Source organism: Lissotriton vulgaris, chromosome 1_1 (assembly GCF_964263255.1).
Source record: "Lissotriton vulgaris chromosome 1_1, aLisVul1.2, whole genome shotgun sequence".
In the NCBI taxonomy this organism is placed as follows: domain Eukaryota; kingdom Metazoa; phylum Chordata; class Amphibia; order Caudata; family Salamandridae; genus Lissotriton; species Lissotriton vulgaris.
Genome location: NC_141685.1, coordinates 775999110 through 776026441, shown reverse-complemented (window position 1 = coordinate 776026441; position 27332 = coordinate 775999110). Strand labels below are relative to the sequence as shown.

The window sequence follows — 27332 nt, the reverse complement described above, 5'->3', positions numbered from 1 at the left end:
CTGGGCTGGCCAGCCATTCCAAAAAGGGTTGCAAAATGCGAGTGGCTCAGTAATATTCATGAGCCTTGTATTTAGCGACCCCCATTGTGAATCGCAAACAGTCCAAGACCCTGTTGTGCATGCCAGATAGCCAGTCACAAAAGCGACGCAGTTTGTGGGTCGATATTTGCCAGGTTGTGCATCTTGCCCCTGGTGTAGAACTGAGTTATTGTGTAACCTAAAGTGGCTACACTGAAGTTGGATCTCATGTTATACAAAAGATCGTTTACCGAGTGTTATTGTGCAAATGGGCCCAGACTCCATCAACTGTTTAGCAAAATTTGGATTTAGGATCTGCAGTTGTAATCCACTAAAGGTGTGTGTGGTTCAGCCATCTTGGGTGGACATTAGGGGTCGGATTAAGAGTTAGATGGTAATGGAAAATCCTCTAATGTTTGGTGGAAATGCTGACTTCAGAGGTGAACCTTAGCCAACTCTAAAGCAGGCTATTGGTTATTGTTTCATTATTTTCCTCTGCCTCAAATTTTTTTGATTTCTACTCCTGATATGAAACCTGGTTGTTTACTAGCCTGTGTTCCCTTTTCTAAATGCTGGGGTGGAAACATATCTACAACATAATTTAACTTTCAAAGCACCACTCAATAGTACACAAGGAATTTAGGGGAACGTTGTCTTGCAACAAACAACAGCTGCCTTTCTAAACAGCCTCCGTCACCCACTGCCAGATGCGTCTGCTTCAGCAGCCAATAACCGGTTAAACTACTAACATAGCTCGAACAGGGTTGGGCATTGATCTGTGTCATAGGATGCCTGCCATCACCATCACCGTTATCCCAATCCTCACCACAAGGAGTGAGTGTCCTCTATTATTGCATGCCAAGACTTCTTCAAATGTACCTACCAATGTACAATAACATGTGTGCATCATGCACCGTTGTAAAGAATGAAGGTTGTATTCAACTGGATGAACACAGCTCACACCAAATGCCCAATTCTGGGTAAATTGCCCTGTGCTATTTCTCAAATATACTTGTAAAACAACAATCATTTTAGCCAGTTCCATCTCATACCTGGGAATTCATCTTCAGGAGTAGCCTTGTCCTTATTTGCTGTCTTCTTTGGGTTCTTGGGGGAGCGTTTCTTGGGTGGTAGGTCAACTTCATTTGGTGGAAATGATGAAGGAGAAGAAGAGAAAGATTTAGGTTTTTAGAACTATTTATAATCGATATGAATACTTACTGTGAACCACTATTCCTAACATTTGCTCTTGTAAACAGATGCTTTGTATTGTTTTATATGTTTTATTGGCATTTCAACACCATACATTTCCACTTTATGGGCAATATTACCAACCATATACATCCTATCATGCAGCATGTGGAACTCCAAAGGTCATAAGGTATATTCAGAAGTTAAACAAAGAAACCCTCCCACTCCACCTCCCGTACTCAGTTTGTGACATAGTACAGCATCTGAAGGATATAGGCATTAAACTTTAGAAACAATAGTACTTCCACCAGCCTAATTCCAATTCTCTGCGCCAGGGCGCAACCGTTCCATTGGATTGTCTCCCCCAGGGTCAGGAGGCCTATGTCTGGGATAGTCCCCACCTCCACAGCAGTTGCAGGGGCAGAGGTATCGCCACCAGTAAGGTTGTCGTCCCTGGCCCCCATACCAGCAGATCAGCCATCAATCTATCTTCACGCATGGTAAACACATGCTTGTACTGTAACCATTGTAGGAAAGTGCACTTTTTTACATGGTCACCCCCTCTTTTTGCCTGGTATTTGATGTGATTTTGACTGGAAGTGCACTGGGTTCCTGCTAACCGGGTCCCCAGTGCCAGATCTGTTTCTCAAAACTCTACATTTGTTTCCCAAAATGGCAATATCTTTAGCACTCCCTGTAAGTCCCTAGTAAATGGTACCCCTGTTACCTAGGTCAAGGAGGATAAAGAGAGTCCTTAAAGGGTGCAGCACAAACTGTACTATCTTAAGCGACACTTCACCAAGCACATACAGCCTGCCACTGCAGGCTGTGGGTCTTGATGCAGATAAAAGTGAAGACATGACATGGCACACTTCTCTGTGTGCGGTGCCACAGACACTACATGCAGTACAGGTAATCACCCCTACACCAGGCCTTACAGCCTTAAGTCAGAGAGCACTATACTACATGTGTGGGCATTCCTGCATGAGCAGATATGTCCCAGTGCTGTTCACTTCCATTACTGCCAGTACAAGTGACCAGGGAAGCTATTTTAAGAACATGTGCTGGTCACTGGTGAAAACGAGGTCCCCAGCTACATGATGGCTTTACTGAAAATAGAGATGTTTGGAATTAAACATCTCATATTGTTAATCCCACACTGGTACCAGTGTCGGATTTACCAATACATGCACTCATAGGGCACCTTAGAGATGCCCCTGAAAACCTACCAATTACCAGTGTGCTCATGGACTGGTCTTAGCCAGCCTTCCACCCGACAAGTTCCTGACACACAAGGGTGAGGGCCTTTTCTTTCAGGAGGTCATGAACAAAGCATCATCCAGCAGAGGGTGTTTACACCTTCTCCCACAGAATGTCCTGTGAATTAGCATGCCAAGGCAGGGAGCTTCCGAGAACCCACCACCTTTGGTATGTGAATCTGGCTTCCTTCACAGGAGAGAATACCGACCCCCGCCTTGACCAGGCCCCTTTTTGGCACCGGGAAAAGATGGTAGCAGAGGCTTGTTAACCTTCAGGTTAGTTACACCCCTAATGTGGGCTACCTGAAGTGAAGATGAAATCTCAGAGTCTGCCATCTTGGTGATGGCAAACTTAGGAACTCTGGAACTGGGTTATGCCCATTTCCCACAGGAAGTGGTCATATAGGGGCGAAGTGACCCCAGGAGAATGTAGCCCTTTGGCCAACAACCTACACTCCCCTAATGCTTCAAAATCTAGTATTTAGGGGCACCCCTGGCACTAGGAAATCAGCGCCTTCCAACCAAGAGACGAAGAAGGACCGAAGAGCTGCAAAAAGCAAGAACAGAAGAAGAAACAACTGACTTGGCACCAACCCTGCCAACCTGTTCTCCTATTTTTGACAAATGCACTAAAGTCATCTCACCCTGCAAACTGCTGATCCTCCAAAGCCTGGAATGGCTTCCAACACTTCCCTCAAGATTCAGGAACTTCCGAGGAGCAGGGGAACTGTTCCCCTCCATCCTACAGGTAGAAGACCAAGCTGTGAAGGTTCCGGACCACAAAGACCCGAAACCTGAAAACACCACTGCACCCAAGCTGCCTAGCCTGAGCTGAAGTGGGCCAATGGTGCCAGCATGGTCCCTTTGCTCTCCAGCGACAAAGTCCACCTTAGACTACCCACTGTGGACTCACTGCTACTAGCTGCAGCCTCTGTTTGTAGGCCCCTGTGACCACAAGTGCTCCCGGTGACAGAAACACTTCTCCTAAAGACACCTCTGCACTGGTCGCCCCTGGGCCATGGAGAAGAGGACCAAAAAGTGTCCCCACATCCCTGAACATCATGAGGCCTGAGCCCTCCTGTTGGTTCAGCCCGACTGGCCACCCAGTCCAAACCTGTATCCTCTTTTCACAAAGACCAATCCCCATGGAGTAGCATTGGGCGCTTGACGCTGTATTGCACCACTGCACCCGGCTGCACTAGTGCCACTGGTGCTGCCTTAGACCATGCCCCATACTCACCATAAGTCCAGGAGATTGGTCTCATAAGTTGCTGTACTCTACTTGAATGCCATGTTTGTTTTTCCTCTCATAGGATAACATTGCAGCTTCTGAAAATTGCATTAAGCGTTGACTTTTAAAAACGTAAAGTATTTCTTTCTCGAAACGTACTTGCCTGATCGTATTAATTCAGGTGCCTAAATATATATAAAGATACATTTTATTTTCATAAATTGGTGTGAATCTCTTTATTGAGTCGTCTTTCCATTTTTTTTGGCTATGTGAGTGTTTGCAAATGTCTAACACTCCTCTTTGAGATGCCTACGGCTGCTCGACCAGACTACCCCCTAGAAGAGCACCTTGGGATTGTTAGAGCAAGCCTCTGTCCACTCATAAGGGAATACTAGCACTCTTTGCACGATATACCTCTTTTTGGTATATCATATAAAGAGCCAGCTTCCTACAGCCATTAATGAATAATACATTATTTTCTACTTTTTCAGGGCCTGCACTTCACAATCTGAGAAAGCACAGGTTGGCATGGAAATTCTTGATTGATGACTAACAAAATGTTCCCATTGCTTTATCATACTAAAATGGTATTTGGAAAATATGTTCCCAAGGCAGGGGTAATTTTGACCATGAAATATAACTTTTGAAAATGTGGACATTGCCAGGTGATCTCAGATCCTGTTGGTAGGTACCTATTCATTTAGGTATGAGAGGTTTCTAGGAACTGTTAACTAAATTATGCCTCTATGTCGCCATTAAGGAGTTGGGGCACCCCCCTAAACATTTTTACAGCTGACCTTTTGCTCCTCGATATATTAGGTATAACAAACACCTTTCCATTCTAAAAGTACTTTTTTCACCTCACCCTTCCCAGTCTCCAACACTGTTCAGGAGTCAGGTTTAACCCACTGATGGCAAAATTCTGAATTGTGCACACAATGACACCTTTGGCAAAAACCTCTTTTGTGTCTGGTTTTTTATTTTGTGCCCATTACAGGATTTTTGTACAGACATATTCCACCAGCTCCTACCAAGGACAGAAATGATCATACAGATCTATGCAGCAGCAGTCATAACATTGCAAAGTCAGCAACTACATTTTTTCAGGTTATTCCTCATTATGCAATATAAAAAGGAAATAATCATGTGCACTGATGGTGTTTGTACTCGTTATCGTAGCACACATTGTAATGAAGGTGTTTTCGTAAATGCCATGTAGCAATTATGATGAAAGCAGGAGAGTTTCGTGGAAACATTGAATTCAGGTTTGGCTTGAAGGTTCATCAGGCTGGGAACTCATCCCATATAAGTAGCTGTTCTTGTTTCTTATATGGAAGAACTTCAACACTGTTAAGTTTAAGAACCATTTTTAAGTGTGCCCTCACACACAAGTGGTTGGCCCATTGTTGGTTGAACAGGGAATTATGAGTGTGTAGTTGTTAGTGAAACTTAGACCCCTGTAAGAAATATGATTGCTATTTGAGGGGGATGGAAGCAGGATTCAAATAATAAAAACAGTCCTTGTCAGGGTGAACCACAAAAGTCACCAAATAAACCAATGCTTAACCGTCTGGTAGCTTGGCACAAAAGCAATCAGGCGTCCCTTAGAGGCAATGCTTAAAATATTTATGCAGCACTCAAACAGTAATAAACTAAAAACACAACACAAGTAAAATCCCAAATCAAGTTAAAACCTGGAGTACATTTTAATAAGTAAAATTACCCCATAATGAGTAAAATCCGATAAGTACAACCGTAGTTATTAATTTTGGAAGGTTCAGGTGAAAATAGTGGCAGAAAGCATAAGGCACCACTCGTGGCTGTGTGGTTGCACTGGACTAGGTCAAAGTCACAAGCTCGGGCCTACAGCAATGTAGTATGGGTTGCATACAGGGGTCTCAGCTGGAGGCTCGTGTTGACAGAGGCTGCTGCAAGACTCAGGGAGGTCCAATTGGTGCTGATCAGATGGGCAGGTGCAGGGTAGTACACTGGAAGCTTGTTGTGCCCCTGTAGTTCAAACAGGAGGTCAGTCATCTGACCTTTGGAGTCACTTCTGGTAATCATGAGTTCAAGACAAGCAAGTCCACTCTTCTTTCTTCATAAAGCAGAGCAGAATCTTCTTTAGTGCCTGGCGTGTTCTGATTAGAGGTACTGAGGGTGGCATCCTTATTTCCAGCCAGTACCAGCTTGTGGGTGGGGATGCCCCTTTTGTCTAACCTTTTCCTTTTTCTGGTATGACTCCAATCTGTCTGGGGGGACAAAGGACACTACATTTGTCAGTGGCAGGACAGGCAGCTTTAGAAGTCAGGACAGAGGCCTACAGCCCTCAGACTACCCTATGAAGCATAGGAATGGCTGAGTGCAACCCCCTATTGATTATAAAGTACTATCTTACCCGTCGCACGTTGCTGCGATCTCAGAAGAAAGGAAATTTAAGGAAACTTGTTCGAATGAGGTTGCAAACGATAAGCCTAGAATGCCCTTGAATCTGATACACAATCCAAAATATTGATTTCCTTTTGTACACCCAAGATCGTTCCTTTCTTAGTCCAGCCTACTTTTAGGGCCATCCATATATTATTTTGGAACCCATCTTGGATTTGTTGGCCCAGTCTGTTGTCAACTGATATCAGTTGGAACTGTAATGAGGTCAAACGAGACATCGGGGACATGATGTTTCATTGTTAACTTATCCTCCCTCAATGGTTGAAAATGAATGACTATATTTGAAAGATTCAACATGGCATCCTACACATTGATTCTGTAATGGTTATAATGGGTTTTCTTTGAATACCCCTCTACATACTTTAAATGATTCTGGCCTCTGCTCTACAGATATTTTTGGCCAAGTAACTAAACGGGTCTGGCGTGAGGCACAGTAAGGCTGCGCCCAATTAGTAGTCAACAAAACAATTTGCCAGTACTGTGCAATCGTTAACAAAACTTTATGAAAAAGAGCTATTAATTGCTCTTTCAAAATGACCACTCTTTCAGTCAAGGTAAGTTGTAGAAAATCTTTTGTTGATCTTTATTTGTTAATTTTGACTTCTTTTGTAAAAATATTTTTTGTTTTTCTTGTATTTTTTGTTTTCAGCTATATACAACATTAAACGTTATTTAACAATACAGAGGAGAAGCAGATTCATAGACAGGGGGCTTGATCACTAGGGTGCATTGTGCAACATTTACACACGAACTCAACAAACGACATAGACACCAGACAACAAGTGAACACTGAACAGTACCTAAAGGGATCAGGGTGGTGGTAGTTGGTGGCGTGATTTTTTTAACAAAAAGACAGTTTGTTCAAGAAAATCAAATTTGTTATTCTCTGATGTAAAGTTTAACCTATTTACAATCAAATCATTTGAGACCAACTTAATGGGTACTACACTTTGGATATATGACAAAGGCGAAACAATCGATTTTAAATAAAACTTTACGATTTCCAGTCATTACAAACAATTGGCCAAACCACTGGCCAAACAGCCACAAAAGTGGCGCCAACTAACTAACACCTTGGTCGACGCGTTTCGAATCCTAGTTTATTCAAAAGGATTCTCTTCAGGACCATACACATTAAATCTGTCAATGATTTAACTGGGGCTTGAGCGTGCAATGGATAGAAGTATTTATGTCATGTCCTAATCCGCATGAGTAAATCCAACAAGTGAACGTCATCCACTGATTATTTTGTGTTTTCTGACGGGCCTCGTGATTCAATCTGAGGCGGTGCGTCTTTCTCCTCCAGGCTCGGTCGCGATCAGCTGTATACGCGACCGAGCCTGGAGGAGAAAGACGCACCGCCTCAGATTGAATCACGAGGCCCGTCAGAAAACACAAAATAATCAGTGGATGACGTTCACTTGTTGGATTTACCCATGCGGATTAGGACATGACATAAATACTTCTATCCATTGCACGCTCAAGCCCCAGTTAAATCATTGACAGATTTAATGTGTATGGTCCTGAAGAGAATCCTTTTGAACAAACTATGATTCGAAACGCGTCGACCAAGGTGTTAGTTAGTTGGCGCCACTTTTGTGGCTGTTTGGCCAGTGGTTTGGCCAATTGTTTGTAATGACTGGAAATCGTTAAGTTTTATTTAAAATCGATTGTTTCGCCTTCGTCATATATCCAAAGTGTAGTACCCATTAAGTTGGTCTCAAATGATTTGATTGTAAATAGGTTAAACTTTACATCAGAGAATAACAAATTTGATTTTCTTGAACAAACTGTCTTTTTGTTAAAAAAATCACGCCACCAACTACCACCGCCCTGATCTCTTTAGGTACTGTTCAGTGTTCACTTGTTGTCTGGTGTCTATGTCGTTTGTTGAGTTCGTGTGTAAATGTGGCACAATGCACCCTAGTGATCAAGCCCCCTGTCTATGAATCTGCTTCTCCTCTGTATTGTTAAATAACGTTTAATTTTGTATATAGCTGAAAACAAAAAATACAAGAAAAACAAAAAATATTTTTACCAAAGAAGTCAAAATTAACAAATAAAGATCAACAAAAGATTTTCTACAACTTACCTTGACTGAAAGAGTGGTCATTTTGAAAGAGCAATTAATAGCTCTTTTTCATAAAGTTTTGTTAACTATTGCACAGTACTGGCAAATTGTTTTGTTGACTACTACAGATATTTTTAGCAACAGGAACAAGAATGATTTTATCCAACTTTAAAGCTGCTGACCATGTTTGAAGGTACACTTTGTGGGCACAGCTTTGTTTAATTCAAAGTGCAGACAGTGTTGCTTGAAAGGGTGTATATGTACACAATAAAGAAAGGCTACCGTGAAATAAACTTCACCTTATCTTCTATAAAAGAGGAAATGAATAGGAGAAGACAGACCATCAAATATCCTCTTCACTTTATCTTCGTGAAATTCTCTTTATAGGCAATGTTATCACATCATATTGTTTAATTAAATGCTGTTAAATCGTAGTTGATGTAAAATATTTTGTTTGTGTACACAATGATACTATCTATGGGCAGTAGGCTCATCATGCAGTCTATTGCCAATATCATTATTTGGTGTTATAACCATCCGGTGGAGAATGTTAATGGTTAGTTTTCGTTAAGTTTGTTAGTCTAGTTGTCTTTTTTTTTCTCTTTACACTGCCACATGCATCATTATCTTGAAGCTTTGTCCACCTTACCACACGTTGTGTTAAATACGGGAGAAACTTACATTGTAATCATCAAATCTGTATCATTGTATACTTTTTTTCGACCTTATATAACACTAGCAGCCCGCCCCAGCGTTGCCTGGGGCAGAAAGGGGCTGGGGGCAGCATTTCAGGCTTGCGTGCACTCCCGCCCCGGCCATCGCCCGCCACGACATTTCCACTCCTCCCCGCGTTTCACTGGAGTGGAGTGGAGAATTGTGGCTCAATGGTTAGAGGGGCAGACCCTGATGCAGAGGTCTAGCCCGGGACCAGGGTTCAATTCCCCACCTCGGCGGGTCTTGGGCTAAAAAATTCCACAGACCTGATAATTCTCGCCTCAGTGCCTATTCCAATCATGGAGTCCCACTCTGCAACTCTGGGCAATAGCTTGCTTAGTCTCCACAACGGCCCCCACAACGCTAAGGATGCCTGGCCTCCTCCTTGGGGGTGCCCAGGAGTGGACGCTTCACAGGGAAAGCCAGGATGGGTTCCACAGTGGTATTCGTACAAGCGCCTGGAGACCCTTGCGGGTGAGTAGTGCGCTATACAAGTATCAATTTACATTTACATTACATTTACATTTACTCAGCCGCACACTTTCGGCCTTGCGTGCACTCCCGCCCCGGCCCCCGCCCGCCACGACATTTCCACTCTTCCCCGCGCTTCACTCAGCGGCACACGTTCCGCCTCCTCCAAGTGCTCCCGCGCTTCACCTACCTCAGCCCAACTTCACCGCTCCTCGTTCCGCCTCCTCCCATCAGCCCGAATTCACCGCTCCTCGTTCCGCCTCCTCCCATCGCTTCTCTGAGCCGCACACATTCCGCTCCTCCCCGCGCTTCATGTATCTCAGCTCGACTTCACCGCTGCTGTCCACCGCTCCTCCCCGCGCTAGATGATGTCAGCATGCACGTCCACGTTGTTAGCGCACACGGCCGGCGCTACTTCTTAGGGACTACTTTTTTTTATTGTTTATTTTTATATTTTTTATAGCCTATGTCCATCTACAGGACCCCCCCTTTCCAACGCTGTATTGCGTGTTGCGATTGGTGGTGTACTTTTCGAGTTTACCTGGCTCAAAGGACACAGTTCTCTCTTTATAATAGTAGTATAGATGACAGCGGACATTAGTTTGTATCTTTATCTATGTTTTTCATCAAAATGAGCCCCGGAAATATGGAGAGACAAGGAAGGTTGGTGAGTAAAGGCTGGGTCTGATGGGATGAAGGGGAATCATATTATAGAGAACAATATCTAGTAGTGAGCACCCCACAAACTAGTCAGAAGTGTAAGACATGCAGCCTAGCAACAACTTCTTTTTTTGCAACACCCATCAACACAGGGAGTGATATCACTGGACATCTCCCATCATCCACCTGCACAGGAAGTGACAGTACTGAATCTCCCATCATCCACTTGGACAGGAAGTGGTATTACTGGTTTTCCCAACAAAAACATCTTTAAAAGAGGAAGCCACGCAAGAGAATTTCAATTCCCACCACTCATTAGCACAGAAAGTGACATTACTGGATCGCCCATCACCCATCATCCACCTACACAGGACGTGACATCACTGAATTTCCCAACATTGATCTGGACAGGAAGGGGCATTACTGGTTTTCCCACCAAAACTGTCTTTAAGAGAAGATGCCAAGAAATAGGACTTCATTTTCCATCAACCGACACACAGTAAATTACATCATGTCATCCCGTACTCCTCCCCCTTCTCAGGACCTACTTAAGGACAGCTGTAACATAGATGCACAGTGGACGCGTGCAGAGGGTGGGCAAAAGGCTAGCACGTCTGTACCTGTCTGCACCTGTCTGCACCGGACCATGCCCATCTCCACAAACCCTGGTCCGATCATCGCCCACTAATACTCTGCAGCACTCCTTTGGTCACTAAACCCGGAATGCCATTCGCTCAACTGTGGCCACACCGCACTTCACACCACGATAGGAGCTTTCACCTGTACCCACTGTCGGTTCGGCAGCAGCCACGTACCCACACCCACCGTGTAAAGACTAACAGCGTCCTCAACACCCCCTCCCAACACACACTACACAAGCACCAACAATGTCTACACTCCCACCCTACACCACATGCCGCAGCAAACCCGCACATCAACACCCACTCGCTTGAAAGTTTCTCAACACACGATCACTCAGCAAACACACAAACATAATGGGGGCTTTTCTGAGCAGCAACCCACCCGAAATCCTCTTCATCACAGAGACCTCGCTCAACCCCTCGATGGCTCCCAACATCGCTATTGCAATCCCAGCAGGCTACAAGATCATTCGACAGGACTGCCTTCACAAGCCAGGAGGAGGACTCACCAACATCTACAAGGAATCCATCAAATGCACAATATCCACAGAGAATGCCACCCCATTCGTGGAACACCTGCACTTCGAGCTGCAAACCTCTGACAAATTCACCCTGAATGGTACCCTCGCAAACCAACCAATAGAACAACCAATCACCTTTATTAACCTTTTCACTGTTCCGCTCACCATTGACTCCAGAGCCTGCATTCTCCTCAGTGACCTCAACTTTCACCTGGAAGACAGAAACAACCTCTTCTCCACAGCACAAAAACTTGAGCAACATTGGACTCATCCAGCTTGTCATGGAACAAACACACACCGCAGTACATACAGTGGACCATATCTTCACTACAAGCAATATCATCAAATACAACTCCACCACGCAGCTCACATGGACTGACCAATCCATCCACTTTCAAATCAGCACATCTCAATTCAACACCCCAACCAGGTTCAGCACTACAAGCCGCAGCTGGTGCAAAATTACAGAGACAGACTGGCTCAGAGTCCTAATCACTGATCAGCCTAGCCCCACAGACAACCTCAACAAGGACATCAACAACTTCAAAACCCGAAGCAAGAACTGCGGATTCCCTCATACCCATCAAACCCCAAAAAATCAACAAGCATAGTAGATCAAACAAGCAGGCCAGCTAGTACACATAAGACCTCCTAAATAGTAAACAACACTGAAAACAGATAGAAAGGAAATGGAAAGCCTGGCACAACTCCACCAACAGACCTACTGACAAGGCTGCACTAAGACGTTGTCAATAGCAAATTAGAGACAACAAGAAAAAAGCACTAGTGGACCGCAACAAAGGAAGCTCCAACAAATGCAAGGAGATCTTCTCGATCGTCAAGGATTTCACCTCACCCTTGGCCACTGTGAATAACATTGCTGCCTCCCAACAACTCTGAAACAACCTATCCAACTTCTTCCACAGCAAAATCACAAACATCTACAGCAATTTCGCACAACAACCCAACATTCCTAAACTATCCACCATCATCCAAGACAGCCACCTGACCGAATGGACAACTGTCACCAGAAAAGACACACCAGAAATCATGTGGAGCATCCATTCAGCGGCCCCAACAGACCCATGCTCTTACCAAATCTTCAACCTGGGAACATCACCAATCAACACTACCCTGACCCACATCATCAACACCTCCGTCGCGTTCACCACTTTCCCAGATGAATGCAAACTTGCAGAAATCAACACCCTCCCCAAGAACCAACAGCTGACCTGAATCAACCGAACAACTTCCGACCAAACTCTCTGCTCCCCTATCAAGCCAAAGTGATTGAGAAGGCAATTAACAAGCAACTCACAACTCACCTTGAACTTCACCATCTTCTACACAACACACAATCAGGATTCAGAAAGAACTACAGCCCTGAAACAGCACTCATTGCAGCTCCAACGACATTCGAAACATCTTGGATCGAGGAGAAACAGCGGCCCTCATCCTGCTTGACCTCTCCGCCGCCTTTGACATTGTCTCCCACAACACCCTCATCAGAAGACTCCATAAGATGGGCATACAAGGATCCACCCTCAAATGGATCTGTTCCTTCCTCACTGGAAGATCCCAAAGGGTCAGGCTGCCAACATTCACATCAGAGACCAAAAAACTGATATGCAGTGTCCCTCAGCGATCCTCCCTCAGCCCCACTCTTTTCAACATATACATGATACCGTCCACCAACATCATTCGATCACAACACATTACCGTCATTGACTATGCCGATGACACCCACCTCATCCTCCCTGACGGACAAGACAAGCACCACCAGAACGAACTTCATCAACTGCATGGCGATCGTATCAGACTGAATGCGAACCAACTGCCTGAAGCTCAATCCCAACAAGACTGAAGGACTGATCTTCGGCCACAAGACCTCCCCAAAGTATTCTACCTGGTGGAAGTCGGAACTAGGACCAGCACCCATACCCACAGTCCACACCAGAAATCTAGGGATCATCCTAAAAAAAAAAAACATTACACCCCGTGCTTCACCCTCCTGCGCTCCTCTGCCCCACCAACTCTTCATTGTGTTGGCCACTACTGCACCTACACTCTGTCTTACTCACACACATTCCCCTAGCCACAAAAACAGAACTTGAGGTTGTTCATTCTCCTACATCACACCCAAGACATGGTACGTTTTCCCTCAACACATCAGAGACTCCTCCTCACTTCAGCAAGAAGCTGAAGACCTTGGTCTTCATATAACCACCGTGGATCTACACACCTAGACCACGCGCCTGGATACACTCTCAGGTGATTAGTGCCCTATGCAAATCAACATACCACCGCTCAAATTACCTTCATATTTTCAGTATACTAATTCGCCACTAACCCTTTATAGGTTTAGAAGTAGCATGCTACTGGACGAAAAGTGCTTCAACACCCCATCAAGGGAAGCAAGCGCTATGTAAATGCAAACCTTTTTACCTCTTCTATCCCTCTACTATCCTTCTCAATCTAAATAACTGACTAATATATCCACCACTCAAATTACTTTCATATTTTCAACATACTAATTCTTTATGGGTTCCGGAGTAGCGTGCTACTCGCCAAAAAAGCTCTGTGACGCCTCCTCAGGAGTAGTAAGCGATATATAAATGCAATTACAATACAATACAATAAGAAAACAAGGACCAGGTGATCAACTGTTAATCCCGGGACGAACTGGTCGACTGATTATTGGAACCGTGATAATTTTTCTTTTCGCTGTCATGGAAGAATTTTAGAAGTGGTGAAACTGTTGTTTAAGCTCCCGAGTGGGGCAGGGGTGGGATGCAGGGTTCATGGGCGAAGTGTAGATTACACCTGTTTGAAATGTTTATAGTTGTTGAAATACATGATACAACGTTAAGACTGTGCGCTTAAATGACGGGAATTTGGACTGGTTGTGCTGTATAAACTTGACATAATAACTTGAATATGTAAACGCTGCTGTTTATAAGTACAAAATTAATTAAAGCATTACTACGCATAAACAAACATTGTAGACGTTAACCTGGCAGGGAGTGATATTCACGAAATGCCGCTGGCCGGGCGGTTTGGAGTTCCGCCATTCCTTTCATGCATCACTTTCTGCATAATTTCCTGTACTTTTTCTTTTCGCACATTAGCAGCAGCTGCGTGCAATCATGGGCTGTGTTTGGGCTGTTAATCACGTCTCGGCTTCGGGGTACTTTTCATAAAACACGTGTTTTTTCGAAGTTGCCTTCCACAAGTTTGCCAGATGCGCTGACGCAATCACGCCCTTGTTCCGGACAACAGGAGATAATTATGATTATTTCCTTTTATTACCACGGTTATAGCTGTAAATTTATGAAGTTAATCACATTTTAGTAGCTTAGGGGTTACAGATTGACACCGTTCTAAAGCCCACCAAATGAATGAGGCACACAAATGCACAGAACTAGAAGGGAGGCTGAACACATTTGCTCTAACTCACTTGTTTAGGTTTTCGTGTGTCACTCCACACTTACTTTAAAGCAAATACGTTTCAGACATTCCGACATTATATCTAGACAGTGCTCCTCTCAGCTCGGATACCGGTGACGTAGTTCAGCTCCGCACTTAAGCTGAGGAGGTCACTGTCTACATACCATGAGACGTGTATCATGACGGGGTGAGCGCATGTGTTTTATTTTTTTTTGCGTATGAGACGTCTAAACTCTAAAGTTCATACACATAACTCGGTATTGCTCCGAGTTAAAGCCTGAACTTTAGACAGAGCAAGTTGGAAACATAGGGAAGCAACCCCAGGGCTTTAAGTGGGATTAAAAAACTGTGGGGTTTATTTACAAGCCCCTTGAGCCACTTTTGTGTGTTTTTTCCCATGTTCAGAATGACTCAAAAGTGGCGCAAGGGCCTTGTAAATCTGCTCCTGTGTGTGTGTGGAGGGTGAGAGAGAGGGGGAGGGTGAGAGAGGGGGGGGGGGGGGGGGGAGACTCTCAAAGGGACATGGCCCATGTAATTTAGGGTGTGGCTGAAAAACACATACGCTACAAATCTTTATTTAGCATAGTTTGTGGCCTGACTGGTATTTTGTTGCTTCTGTCATTGGATCTAGCTATGTAATACAAGTAACATTAAACCTACAACAAGCCAGGACTATTGGCTTTGTCAATAGTTATTAGTTGCATATGATAAACAGGGCTCCTTGTTTTGTGGTATTTATTTTTTTGACATTTCAGTCAGTATTTATCCATATTTATTTTTTGCTAATTGTATCTGTATTTATCCACATTTATTTTATGTTTTGTGAAAAAATGAAGCTGAAATGTGTATATTTCTACATTTATTTAACCAGTTAATGTATACTCATGCCTGAACGCCTGAAAAGTTTTAATTATATAAACATACTCAGATGATAAAATATGCAATTATATGAAAATATGTACATTTTAGTATCAAGGTTGTGCAAATCTACTGCTGTTTAAGACTCTACTAAAATTCCTTTACTTATTTAACACCCCCCTTGCCTGTCAATCCGCACAGCAAATGGCCTGGCAGTCATAACTGACAGCATTTAGAACCATCCAAAAACAACCCAATTTCTGTTTTTATCCACATCTAAAAATAAAAACAGACAAGAAAATAAATGGGGTTCTGTCTGTATTTATCTGTAAAAATCAGTAAGAACGGAAAACAGGGAGTCTTAACGATAAATAAGCAAATATAGCACTGAAAATGCTTCAGGTCTGACAGGATGAGACTATGAAAGAATTATTCATCAACGGCAGTCAATGGTGGCACTGCAGCAGAGCTAAGATTTTCTTTTCACCCTGAGGGCAAAAATGGAGTACTGTGCTGTACTGTGCCGTCTCAGTGCTGGCTTTTTCGAACTGCCGGTGCTGAGCACTGGCAGGACCGGGCCCACTTAATGCCATGCCTGTTTCCAACTTGTTCCATTAGAGCCATATAGCCCGCTACTGTCTTTATACATACTAGTTATTAAAAGCTGTGACCTCGGGTAATAGTCCCAAGCTGCAGGCGAGGTGTATGATGAGGGAGAGGGCCTTTAACAGGTCTAGCAGAGGCAGAAGGGCTATAAGGCTATTAGAACATTCCAACCACTGAGGGTAGAGTGTACTAAACTAAAAAGGGAGAAACAGAAAGACACACATAGGAATATTGGAGCAGGGGTCTTATACTAGCCATGAATAGCCCTGAGCCACTTTATTGTCTTCCATGGAGCTCCCAACATTCCAATATTCAAAATAGTTTATGAATTATCTCAGAGAAATTTTTTGTTATATTTTTGAACTTTAGATCCCTCTCGCGCTCAACCCATCAGGATAGAGCCCCATGTTGGAATGTCTGAAACATGTATTCACGCTCTGTTTAGTGTTGTGTTAAATCTGTCCACATATGTCAGTTCTGTCTCTCCAAAATTTTGCCTTGTTATTTTTGGAATGTTAAGAGCCTTATTTAGAGATTGGCGGATAGAGTCAACCACTAAACGCGCAGTGCTCCTTTTCTCTTTAGCGTAAGGGGAAACTCTATGGGGCGTATTTACAAGCCCCTTGCGCTGCCAGTGCGCCACTTTTAAAATGGGAAAAATTGTCGTACTTGTGGCGCAAGGGGCTTGTAAATAAGCCCCTAAGTTTCTGCCAGAAGAGCCTCCGCAGGCTCTACCGGTGGAAACGTTAAACCGACGGCCTTGTGGCTCTGGACTTTTGTTCTAAGTACCTCAGAATGCCCCCTCATTTAGGGCAGATGCTATGCCATACGTTTTGTGGGTCAGGACCACCAGGCTTTGGATAGAAGTTTCTAAAAGGAAAACACAGAAATCATTCCCATGGCCGGGAAAAAATTCCCAGCATGTCAGGGGTATTTTGTTTTGTTTTGCAAAAGTAAAGTCCCCGTTTTTATATTTGTGTTTGTATAACTCAAAAATCTTTGCTGCGCAGCTGCACTGAACTTGGCGACGTCACGGTAAAGCTTTCAGCAGAGCTACTGTGGAGGCAGCTCCTCTGAAGGCACAAAGATCTCGGGCCAACCAGGCGGACACCTCTAAAGATGACTGGATATGGTCTGCCAGGGTAGTAGAGTACATCCCGCCCTATGCCCAGGAGAAATGGAGAACAGCCCACCGGGGTCTAAACAAGGCCCGAGTTCTGCTGACTACAGACCAACAACACTTTAACAGTTTCAAGGGTTTTGTCTTTTTCAGACCAGTGTCCACACATGATGTGATGGGACAGGGTGAACTTTAGAAACTCCCGGAAATAGAGATAGTCCTCTATCTTACTCAGGTGCATCTTGAATGAGCTTTATTTTGTTGGTAGTATGACACGGAGTGTGCCTGCCTAGGCAAGGCTGGCCTAGAGTGGGGCGTGCACATAAAGATACTGGGGATATATCAGTAGCAGCCGGTGGTGGGAGTACTGTGGGTGGTGGGGCGGGGCGGGGTAGAAGCAGGGTGGGGGTAGTAAACAGAGGTAAGTAAACAAATAAATAAAACAAATTTCATTGCGCGCGCTGCATCGACAAATGTGTGCAGCGTGCACAGCGAAATTCGTTTTATTTGTTTACTTACCTCCGTTGGGCTGTATTCCATAGTTTACTATCCCCCACCCTGCTCCACCCCCACCCCACTACCCGAAGCACTCCCACCACCAGTCGCTACTGGGATATATAAAAAATAAGACTGTATAGAAACCTGCAGAAGACACACCTTTGCAAAGTGGGAATTCCCAAGAACCATCAGGATCACTAACGTTAGCCATGACAGCAATGCCAATGTCTACTAGCTGGTGAGAGAGCGCAAAACAGAGGTAAAAATTGTAGGGGTGCATCATATGCACGAGTAGTCAGCACCCACATATATAGAGGAGTTACTAATCATGTTCAAATGTAATGTAGGGTTGAGAACTAATGTAGTTGTTATTAGAAAGGTGGGGAGAAATGGACCCAGCTAGTCAACCTTAAAAAGAAAATTATCAGAACAGAGTTACATGCAGAGTTCATGACACAGTATGTGAGAGCAGGGACAATACCTATTGGATTCCAAATACGAAATGAGCCAGGGCTCTTTATTGATAACCCTACATTTTTGGAAACCTGGACCTTTATCTGCAACAGATGTAGTAGAGATCTTATGCTCTTGATAATCGAGACAGCACAGAGTAACATCTTAATAGAGATACAAGAAATGGAAGAGCTAGAAAAAAGCCTCTTAGAAAGTAATATAGTGGAAGAGGCGAAAAAGAAGATAGACGAGATTAACCAAGACATGAATGGGTACTGTGAATATTTGACTAACCGGAAAACACAGAAACTGAGGAAAGATATAAATAAATTCACTCAGGAAACGGTTTACCCGTTCCTCAAAAAAGACTACTACAATGAAAAACCAGAACAAAATAGAAATACAGGTCCGAGAGTTAGGTTTCAGCCACGAAGACCTAGACATCTCAATTTCTCAGGCACATCAGAGAGTAGTGGGGACGAAGAGACACATACTAGAGAAGAGGAAGACTACGCAGGACCAAATAGAGAGTATGAAAAGGATTTTTTAGATCAGCGCCCCCAGAGAGCTCGGGGAGGTTTTCAAGGCAGAGCGAGAGGTCAATATGCAAGGAGACCACCCCCAAGGGAGCAAGATCAGGAATATCAACAGAACCAGGCCCCTCAGGAATACAAGCGAACCAGGAACAAAGTGTACTGGCGTTAGAAAGAACTCCCATCATAAATCTGTCTGAAAGATCCCTGACGACTGTGGAACGACAAGTCCTAGGGATGGGCTTCAATTTTGTACCTACCACAGGTATAAATAAATTTCAATTAGAGAAAGACCTTAGGGCATTTTTCCGAAAGATACGCCTCAGACGGTTCTTCGAGAATAGACCAGCCAGGGAAGCACCCTTAGACTCTGGGTTGAGGACAAAATCCACTTTCACCCCAAGTCTGGGAATGGTAGAAAAAAATCTTTAAATTTTTGAGTCTATGGTAAAGTTAGAAGTAGGGATCCTGCTAGACAAAAAACACTTTCAGGAACATAACATCACCAAAGCCCAAAGACAGGCAATCGAGTCCCTATCCAAAGACACGCGGATTACAATCAAACCCGCGGATAAGGGCGGAGGGGTTGTGGTCTTCGATACAGAAGACTACGACAGTAGAGTTATGTTATTGCTGTCCAACAACTTGCACTATACGAAAGTGTCACAAACTAGACTTAATAAACTGAAAAAAGCTGTAGAAACTCTGTTACAGCAAACGCTAACTAACGGGGACATCACTGAAGAGGAATGGAAGTTCCTCAACAACATGAACCCAAAAACCCCGGCATTTTACGGACTCCCCAAAGTCCACAAAAGTCTAGACAACCCTCCCCTTAGACCAATAGTGGCATCTATTGATTCATTACTAGAACCATTGAGCAAATATGCCGATAGATTTTTAAAACCTTTAGTGGAGAAACAGAAATCCTATATCAGAGATACGTCTGATATGATTTCCAAGGTAGAAGGAATGGACTTTGATGAAACAAATGAGATCATGGTGACCCTCGATGTAGAGTCACTCTACACCAATATACCTCAACATGACACCATTGAGGCAATAAGAACGGTGTTGGGAGAAAATGAAATAATAGGGGGTAATAAGGAGTTCATAGTCCAATGTGTCTCCATGGTACTCCTTAATAACATTTTTCTATTTAAAAAGGACCTCTATATTCAATGCAAAGGGACCAGCATGGGCGCTACATGTGCGCCGAGCCTAGCATGTATATATGTAAGCATGTTTGAAAACAAACATATCTATAATGAAGTGAGCCCATATTACGAGAACATCCGTAACTGGGCTCGTTTCATAGACGATATCTTTTTCATATGGTCAGGGACAACTGAGCTCCTGCAAGATTTCCTCATATGGCTGAACTTAGGAGATGTACACCTAAAATCTACAGCAGCCTATAGCAGGACAAAGGTGAATTTTCTGGATATTAGCATTGTGGCAGAGGAGAAACAACTAAAGGTGGAACTCTATAAGAAAGAATCAGATCGCAACACAGTGCTACATTATAGAAGTTATCACCCCAGGAGCCAGAAAGACTCCATTCCCTTTGGGGAATTTCTCCGACTAAGGAGAAATTGTACCACAATAGAGGACTTTTACAAACATGCTGCAGAAATGAAGACCAAATTCCAAGAGAGAGGGTACCCAAAAAAACTTATTGATCACTCTCTAAAAAGAGCCCGTTATTACGACAGGGACTGCCTGCTTAGAAAGAAAAAGAAGAAAGAGACTCAAGAGAAAATAGTGATGGTAAGCCAATATTCAGTGGTGGCCAACCAGATAAAAAACATAATAAATCATAACTGGAAGATACTAAATGATGGAGCTGATACCAAGTTAGAACGTCCCCTGTATGCCTACAGGAAAAATAAAAACTTAAGGTGTAGCTTAGTACACACTTATAGGGATGATTTAATTGAAAGTCAGACCAGTTTAACAGGTACCAGAGCGATAGGCAACCACAAATGTGGAAAATGCTGTATATATGAATTATGTATAGTCACCAAGAAAGTGGAACATAATGGTGCCGTACATAATATAACCAGCCTCAACAATTGCAGAACCAAAAACGTCATATACCTGATTCTATGCCCATGCAACCTAGGCTACATAGGAGAGACAGGAAGGGAACTCAGGCTGAGGATAGGGGAGCATAAGTCAGCCATTAAAAATAATAAAGAGAATGCTCCATTAGTGGCACACTGGAAAGAACAGGGACACACTGAGAGGGAACTGAGATGGATCATTGTAGAGAGAATTAGGGAACAGACTAGACTAGGAGACAGCAAAAAAAGAAGAAAACAACAAGAACAATGGTTCATGATGAAATTCGACACAATCAGACGTGGTTTAAATTCGAGGGAAGAATGGGAGAGCTTGATATGATATAATTGGATAAAAAAACTCAGCAAGTTTTAAATAAACTGGAACAGTTTAGATGATACGGAAATCAGAAAAGATAAACCAGGGTCCAAATTACTAAAACTATGTGGAGAAATAATAAAAAGAGGTGGGGAATTGACTTACATGTAAAACATACCCCCATGCCTCATTTGCATAACCCCACATGGGCAACCTGAGGGAGAAGTGCGGAAATACAACAGCACTATCGGGATGTAAACAGAGATCTCTGCAAAAGAGTAAACACCCCTGGTGTAGACGAGGCAAGAAATATAATAAGAATGATACAAAATGAGGTAGGGAAACATGTGGTATTTTTAAAAGAAATAAGAAAAAAGTGGACGAGAATGACATACTGACCCAACCCGTTTTATAAAAGAAGCCCGAAGCTTCTACTACAATACCCAAAATATAAATAAATAAAAATAGAATTTGTATGCTTCGTAGTACTCCACTCTTTATCCCACTCCAAGATGGCGCGTAAAAAAGGAATTGGCGTTTACATGTACCACGTCAGTACGTTGGTATAATGCTAGCATGCCGATAGGAACTACCAAATAAATAGAATCCGTCTTAAAAAATATAGAAATAACTAACGAGACTAATCCTTGTTATGTTATGTTATGTTATGTTATATTTACTTTTGTATAGCGCACGGCTACTCAAAAAGAGTGTCCCGGCGCTTTGAGTAAGGAGAACTACAGCACAATAACACAACAGAGTTAAAAGAAGACAAAAGGCAGAGAGGGCAAACAACAAGCGGCCTACTGGGTAAACAGCCAGGTTTTGAGACCTTTTCTAAAAGCAAGTAGGCTGGTGGCTCCCCGGAGTGTGAGCGGCAGAGAGTTCCACAACTGTGGCGCCAGTAGTCCAAAAGAGCGGCCTCCCAGGCGGGCTCTCGTCACTCGCGGGACAACCGCCAGAACAGGGATTCTGACCTCAGAGAACGAGCCGGATGGTAAAAGGCAAGTCTCTTTTGGAGGTACTTTGCTCCCACCGCATGGAGAGCTTTATAGGCCAAAGTCAAAGCCTTAAAGGCGATCCGTTTGCGGATTGGAAGCCAATGCAACGTCTGCAGCAAGCCCGCTGCACTGGCACGTCTGTTCAAACCAAAAATAGCCCTCGCTGCAGCATTCTGCACGACTTGAAGCCGCTGTAGCAGATACTCTGGCAGGCCCAGGTAAAGAACGTTCGAGTAATCTAACCTAGAGCCGATCAGGGCCTGCACAGTCAGCTTCCTATGCTCCTCAGACAAAAGGGGAAGAAACCTCCGCAGCATCCTAAGGAGGCCGAAGCAGGTGCCAGACACACCAAGGATCTGGGATTTCAACGTTAGCCCCTTGTCCATCTTGACCCCCTAGTTCTTAGCAGTTTGGGATGAACAAGACGGAGGGAACATATTGATGGGCCACCAAGCCTGCCAGTCTGGCTCCGTATCGCACCCAAAGAAGAGTACCTCGGACTTATCGGAATTGCACTTGAGGCTGTTCAGTTGGAACCATTGAAAAACAGCCCCAAGGCAACTCCGGATACTCTCCCCATCAAAGTCTCCTCCTCTCTTACATGAGAAGAGGAGCTGGGTGTCGTCTGCATAGGATACGATCTGGGCCCCAAACGACTCCGCCAGTGCCGCCAAAGGGGTCATGAAGATGTTAAAAAGGGTCGGACTCAAAATAGAGCCCTGTGGGACCCCGACTCCCAGAGGCGGCATCACGACGGAATCTGGCGAGGCCCAGACCGTTTGCCGGCGGCCAGCTAGAAAAGAGGAAAACCAGCAGAGCACCGTCCCCCGCAGTCCTATCTCAGAGAGTCTTGCGAGAAGGCCATCATGGGGGACGGTGTCGAAAGCCGCCGACAAATCCAGCATCACCAGCATGGCTTTGCCCCCAGTGTCCAGAACCCCTTTAATGGTTTCTGAAACCTCTAGGAGCGCGGTCTCTGTGCTGAGATTTGGGCAAAAGCCAGACTGGGTGGCTTGCAGAATCTCATTTGTCTCTAGAAAATTGGAGAGCACAGTCTAAACATGCTTTTCCAAAATTTTCGTGAGAGCCGGCAGCAGAGAGATAGGCCTATAGTTGACTGGGGCCTTCGGATCCAGACCAGGCTTCTTAAGCAGGGGGATGACCATTGCCTGCTTCCAGGCCTGCGGAACCACTCCCTGGCTCAACGAGAGATTCAGGAGCGGGTTCGCCAGCGGATTAATCACCTCCGCAATTCTCGCCAGAAATTTTGCCGGGCACGGGTCCAGAGGCGACCCCGATTTGAGATTGCCCATGAGCGCTAAAGAGGCAGGGGCAGAGATAGGTGGAAACACAGCCAACGTCAAACCTGGCGAGGCCAGAGGGGGCAAATCAGCCTCAGGGTTAATCAGCCCAGCTGGTGTCACCGATGGAAAAGAGTCCTGTATAAGTTTGATCTTGCTAGTAAAAAAGTTAGCAAGGTCCGAAGCCCAGGAATCAGATGGCCTCTCATCAGAGGTATTGGACCGTGGAGATATAAATTCTCTCACTATAGTGAAAATCTCCTTACAGGAGTTGGAGGCGGCTTCTATCCTCCCTGCAAGGTAGGCTTTTTTACCAAGGCGAATGTCCCGGTGATAGGCCTTAACCGCCGTCTTATAGGTCAGCTTGGCCGCAGTATCGTATTGTGCCCGCCAGGCTCTTTCGGCCACCTTACACTGCTGCCGCATAGCCGACAGTGCTGCGGTAAACCAGGGAGCGGAGACCCGTTTCGGAGTCAAGCGGGGGGCCAACACCGGGGCGAGATCGTTTAGCCTGTCTAAAAGCCATGCTTGCAAGGACTCCAGATCCTTCTCCAGGTCGCCTGAGAGGGGGCAGGGGTGATCCAGGGCGGCCTGGGCCAGCAACGCAGGAGTCACTCGGTGGTAAGCCCTAAGGACTCGACCCTGCTGCTGTGGCAGAGCAATAGCCGATTTAACTGTGCCTTTGATCGCAAATTTAGCAAGCCGATGGTCTGACCATAGCACCGGGGTGATCTCTATCACCTCAAGAGGGGATGACAAGAAAACCTGGTCAAGAGTATGCCCCTTGTCATGCGTAGGCCCCTGAAGATAAGGGATCAGCCCCAGTGGGGCCATAGCCTCAGACAGTTTGATAGCGGCTGGGTCCGACGGATCATCCATCCGGAAGTTGAAATCCCCGGCCACAATACAATGTTCCGCTTTCAGGGCCAGTCCCAGCAAAACGGAGTTGAGGTCTTCAAAAAACGTTCCAGGTGGGCCAGGTGGTCTGTATACCAGTAATGCCTTAACTGATTGGTGCGGAGCCAGAGTGATAGAAAAAGCAAGGGTCTCAGAGCCGCGGATGTCATCCACTGGCAAGATAGCACAAGACGTGCCTTTCTTCACCACCAGTGCCACTCCACCACCCCTTCCCTTATCTCTATCCTTCCTGAAGATATTATAATCAGGCGGAATGGCCATGGCGACGTCCGGATTAGAGAATTCTCCCCACCACGTCTCAGTAAGCATAAGACAAAGTGGCTTTACCGTGTCAAGGAGCTCAAAAATGTCTTGTGCATGTCTGCACGCCGATCTAGTGTTTAATAGCATGCAGAAATATCCAACACTGGCGATGTTATTGTTGGAAGACGATGACAGAGCGCGGTTGGGGCGCCAGCCACAGCCAGGGCAGCTGGACTTACCTCTGTGGCGGCCGGGAAAGACAGTGCAACAGCCACTAGCTAGCTTGTGGAGAGAGCGGAGCTTCGCAGGAGTATATCGCAGCAAGGGTGACCCAGGAAAACACATGCCTGGTAGCAGAGCCCAGCCAGCCGCCCCGACCGCCTCCGGGACGCTGACGGGCGCAGACGGGCAGGACTCTGGCTTGACTCCGGCGCGAGTCAGGCGCCACAGCTGCGCGTCTCCGCTGCGCGAAGGGAAGTGAGCTTTAAATGCAGCCTCACCTGGTCTCCAAACGGAGCACTAGAGCGCTGGATCAGGTGGCGCGCTGGAAGAACAGCACCCCCAATATGGCGGCCAGGCGCCACGAGAGAGCAATCACAATACAAAGAACTCCGCTCTACAAGCGGTGGGGGGCCCAATTATGGTGCAAGTGTGTGGGCGCGGCGGCAGTATTAAAAGCAGGGGCTAAAGAAATGAAATCAACAGAAATACAAAAAACTGTAATTTTAAAATTCAGAAGCGCTGCGCGCCTACTGCAACACAGAACAGAGAATATAGCGCGTTGATAATGCAGATAACTCCTTACTAGAGGTCGAGCTGCTCTGAATGCTCGCCTTAAATGCAGCCTCACCGGGTCTCCAAACGGAGCACTAGAGCGCTGGATCAGGTGGCGCGCTGGAAGAACAGCACCTCCAATATGGCGGCCAGGCAACACAAGAGAGCAATCACAATACAAAGAACTCCGCTCTACAAGCGGCGGGGGGCCCAATTATGGTGCAAGTGTGTGGGCGCGGCGGCAGTATTAAAAGCAGGGGCTAAAGAAATGAAATCAACAGAAATACAAAAACCGGTAATTTTAAAATTCAGAAGCGCTGCGCGCCTACTGCAACACAGAACAGAGAGTATAGCGCGTTGATAATGCAGATAACTCCTTACTAGAGGTCGAGCTGCTCTGAATGCTCGCCTTAAATGCAGCCTCACCTGGTCTCCAAACGGAGCACTAGAGCGCTGGATCAGGTGGCGCGCTGGAAGAACAGCACCCCCAATATGGCGGCCAGGCGCCACGAGAGAGCAATCACAATACAAAGAACTCCGCTCTACCTTAATATGCGTAGGATGAGGGAAATGAATAAACATGCCCGTTTAACATTATATAAACGCACGGCAGTAGAAACAAACCCCCTTCAAAGATGGCGCACGTAATACGCCGGGAGAACACACGTAACACGCAGACGCGGACTTGGGGCAAAGCTGAAGCCAATTATTCAATTAAATTCCCTTTAAATACAGCACGTTCTGCCGTAGACCTCTGAGAGAGGAAAAAGACGAGGCAGACGCGCGCGACTGGAGCCAAAAGGTAAGCAGGGGATATCGAGTAGCAACTCGTGGGGAGTCGTGAGGGACCTACCTAGTGAGAGGGTATAGGAAAGTGGGAGACTACTGGAACACACCTGAATGGGGTATTGATGGAGTTGGGCACCCGTGTATTTACCAAGACAGAGGTGACCCAACAAAAATACAGTCTTGCCCTATAAACATATATATGACATAGGATGAACCTAAAGAAAAAAAGTAGACGGTTAGCATTATAAAATACTTACCGTTAACAATAATTCCGATAAAACGAAACTGGAGACATCAAAGGGATCTATGATATATATATGATTAAAAACTTGTAGAAAAAAACGAGGTAGATAACGAAAATAATAAAAACTTTAAAAAGCCAAAATGAAATACCTCTCCAATGATAGTAGATTAAATCTCACATCATGTCTATCCCTACAGAATAAATCAAGCTACCCAAAGAAACAGCGTGGATAGATGCCCGTCTATGAATAACTTTTAACAAATTTTAAGGTAAGACAACTTGCATGTTAAGACCTGGTCAAACTAGAATAGACTCAGAAGTGAGTACAAGAAAATAGCTAAATATTCTTCATTCCCCAACAGTGACATATACAGTCAGAACGGAATATCGAAATAGTACAAACAAGGGATAGCCTCCCACAGCAATAAGCAGGTAATTCAGACCCCATTGTCCATTAACATCTAGTTTTCACCATGGGTGAAGCAATCATGGATAACTTTGTGTATTCCACAACTAGGAGGAAACAGACCTGTTTTAATCACAGAAGACACGTATAATTGTACTTCTGAAGAGGACGCCCCAGAGGTTAAATCAAGTACCACTGGGTAAGCAACCTTTTAAGGGGACCTGTTGGTAAATTAGGGGGATAATTATGAATTGCCCCTTGGTTAAAGTCTTCCATATCCAATGTATTTCCACACTAAGAGAGATACGGAGGGATCACATAGAAACCGCATGAACTGTAACATATGTTATGCCATGGGAATGGGAATGACCCATAGAAATTATATCAGGGGAATGATGACATGAATAAGCTGAATGTATGGCAAAATAGCTGAGTAAATAACAACGACATAGCACCACAATGTAAGATCATGAGTAACTAGATAATGAGTTCCAAAGTGGAAATAAGCTTTAATGTACAATGTAAGATCTATAACTA

At 44.8% G+C, this 27332-nt stretch overlaps 1 protein-coding gene across 1 annotated transcript in view; it reads right to left on the bottom strand.

Annotated features, from left to right (window-relative positions):
- PRG4 (proteoglycan 4) overlaps positions 1–27332 on the bottom strand; it is a 486064-nt gene that overhangs the window by 245955 nt on the left and 212777 nt on the right. The window contains exon 13 of the mRNA XM_086956081.1: positions 1071–1157. Coding sequence (XP_086812207.1) covers positions 1071–1157 — 87 coding nt within the window. The remainder of the gene's footprint in view (positions 1–1070; positions 1158–27332) is intronic.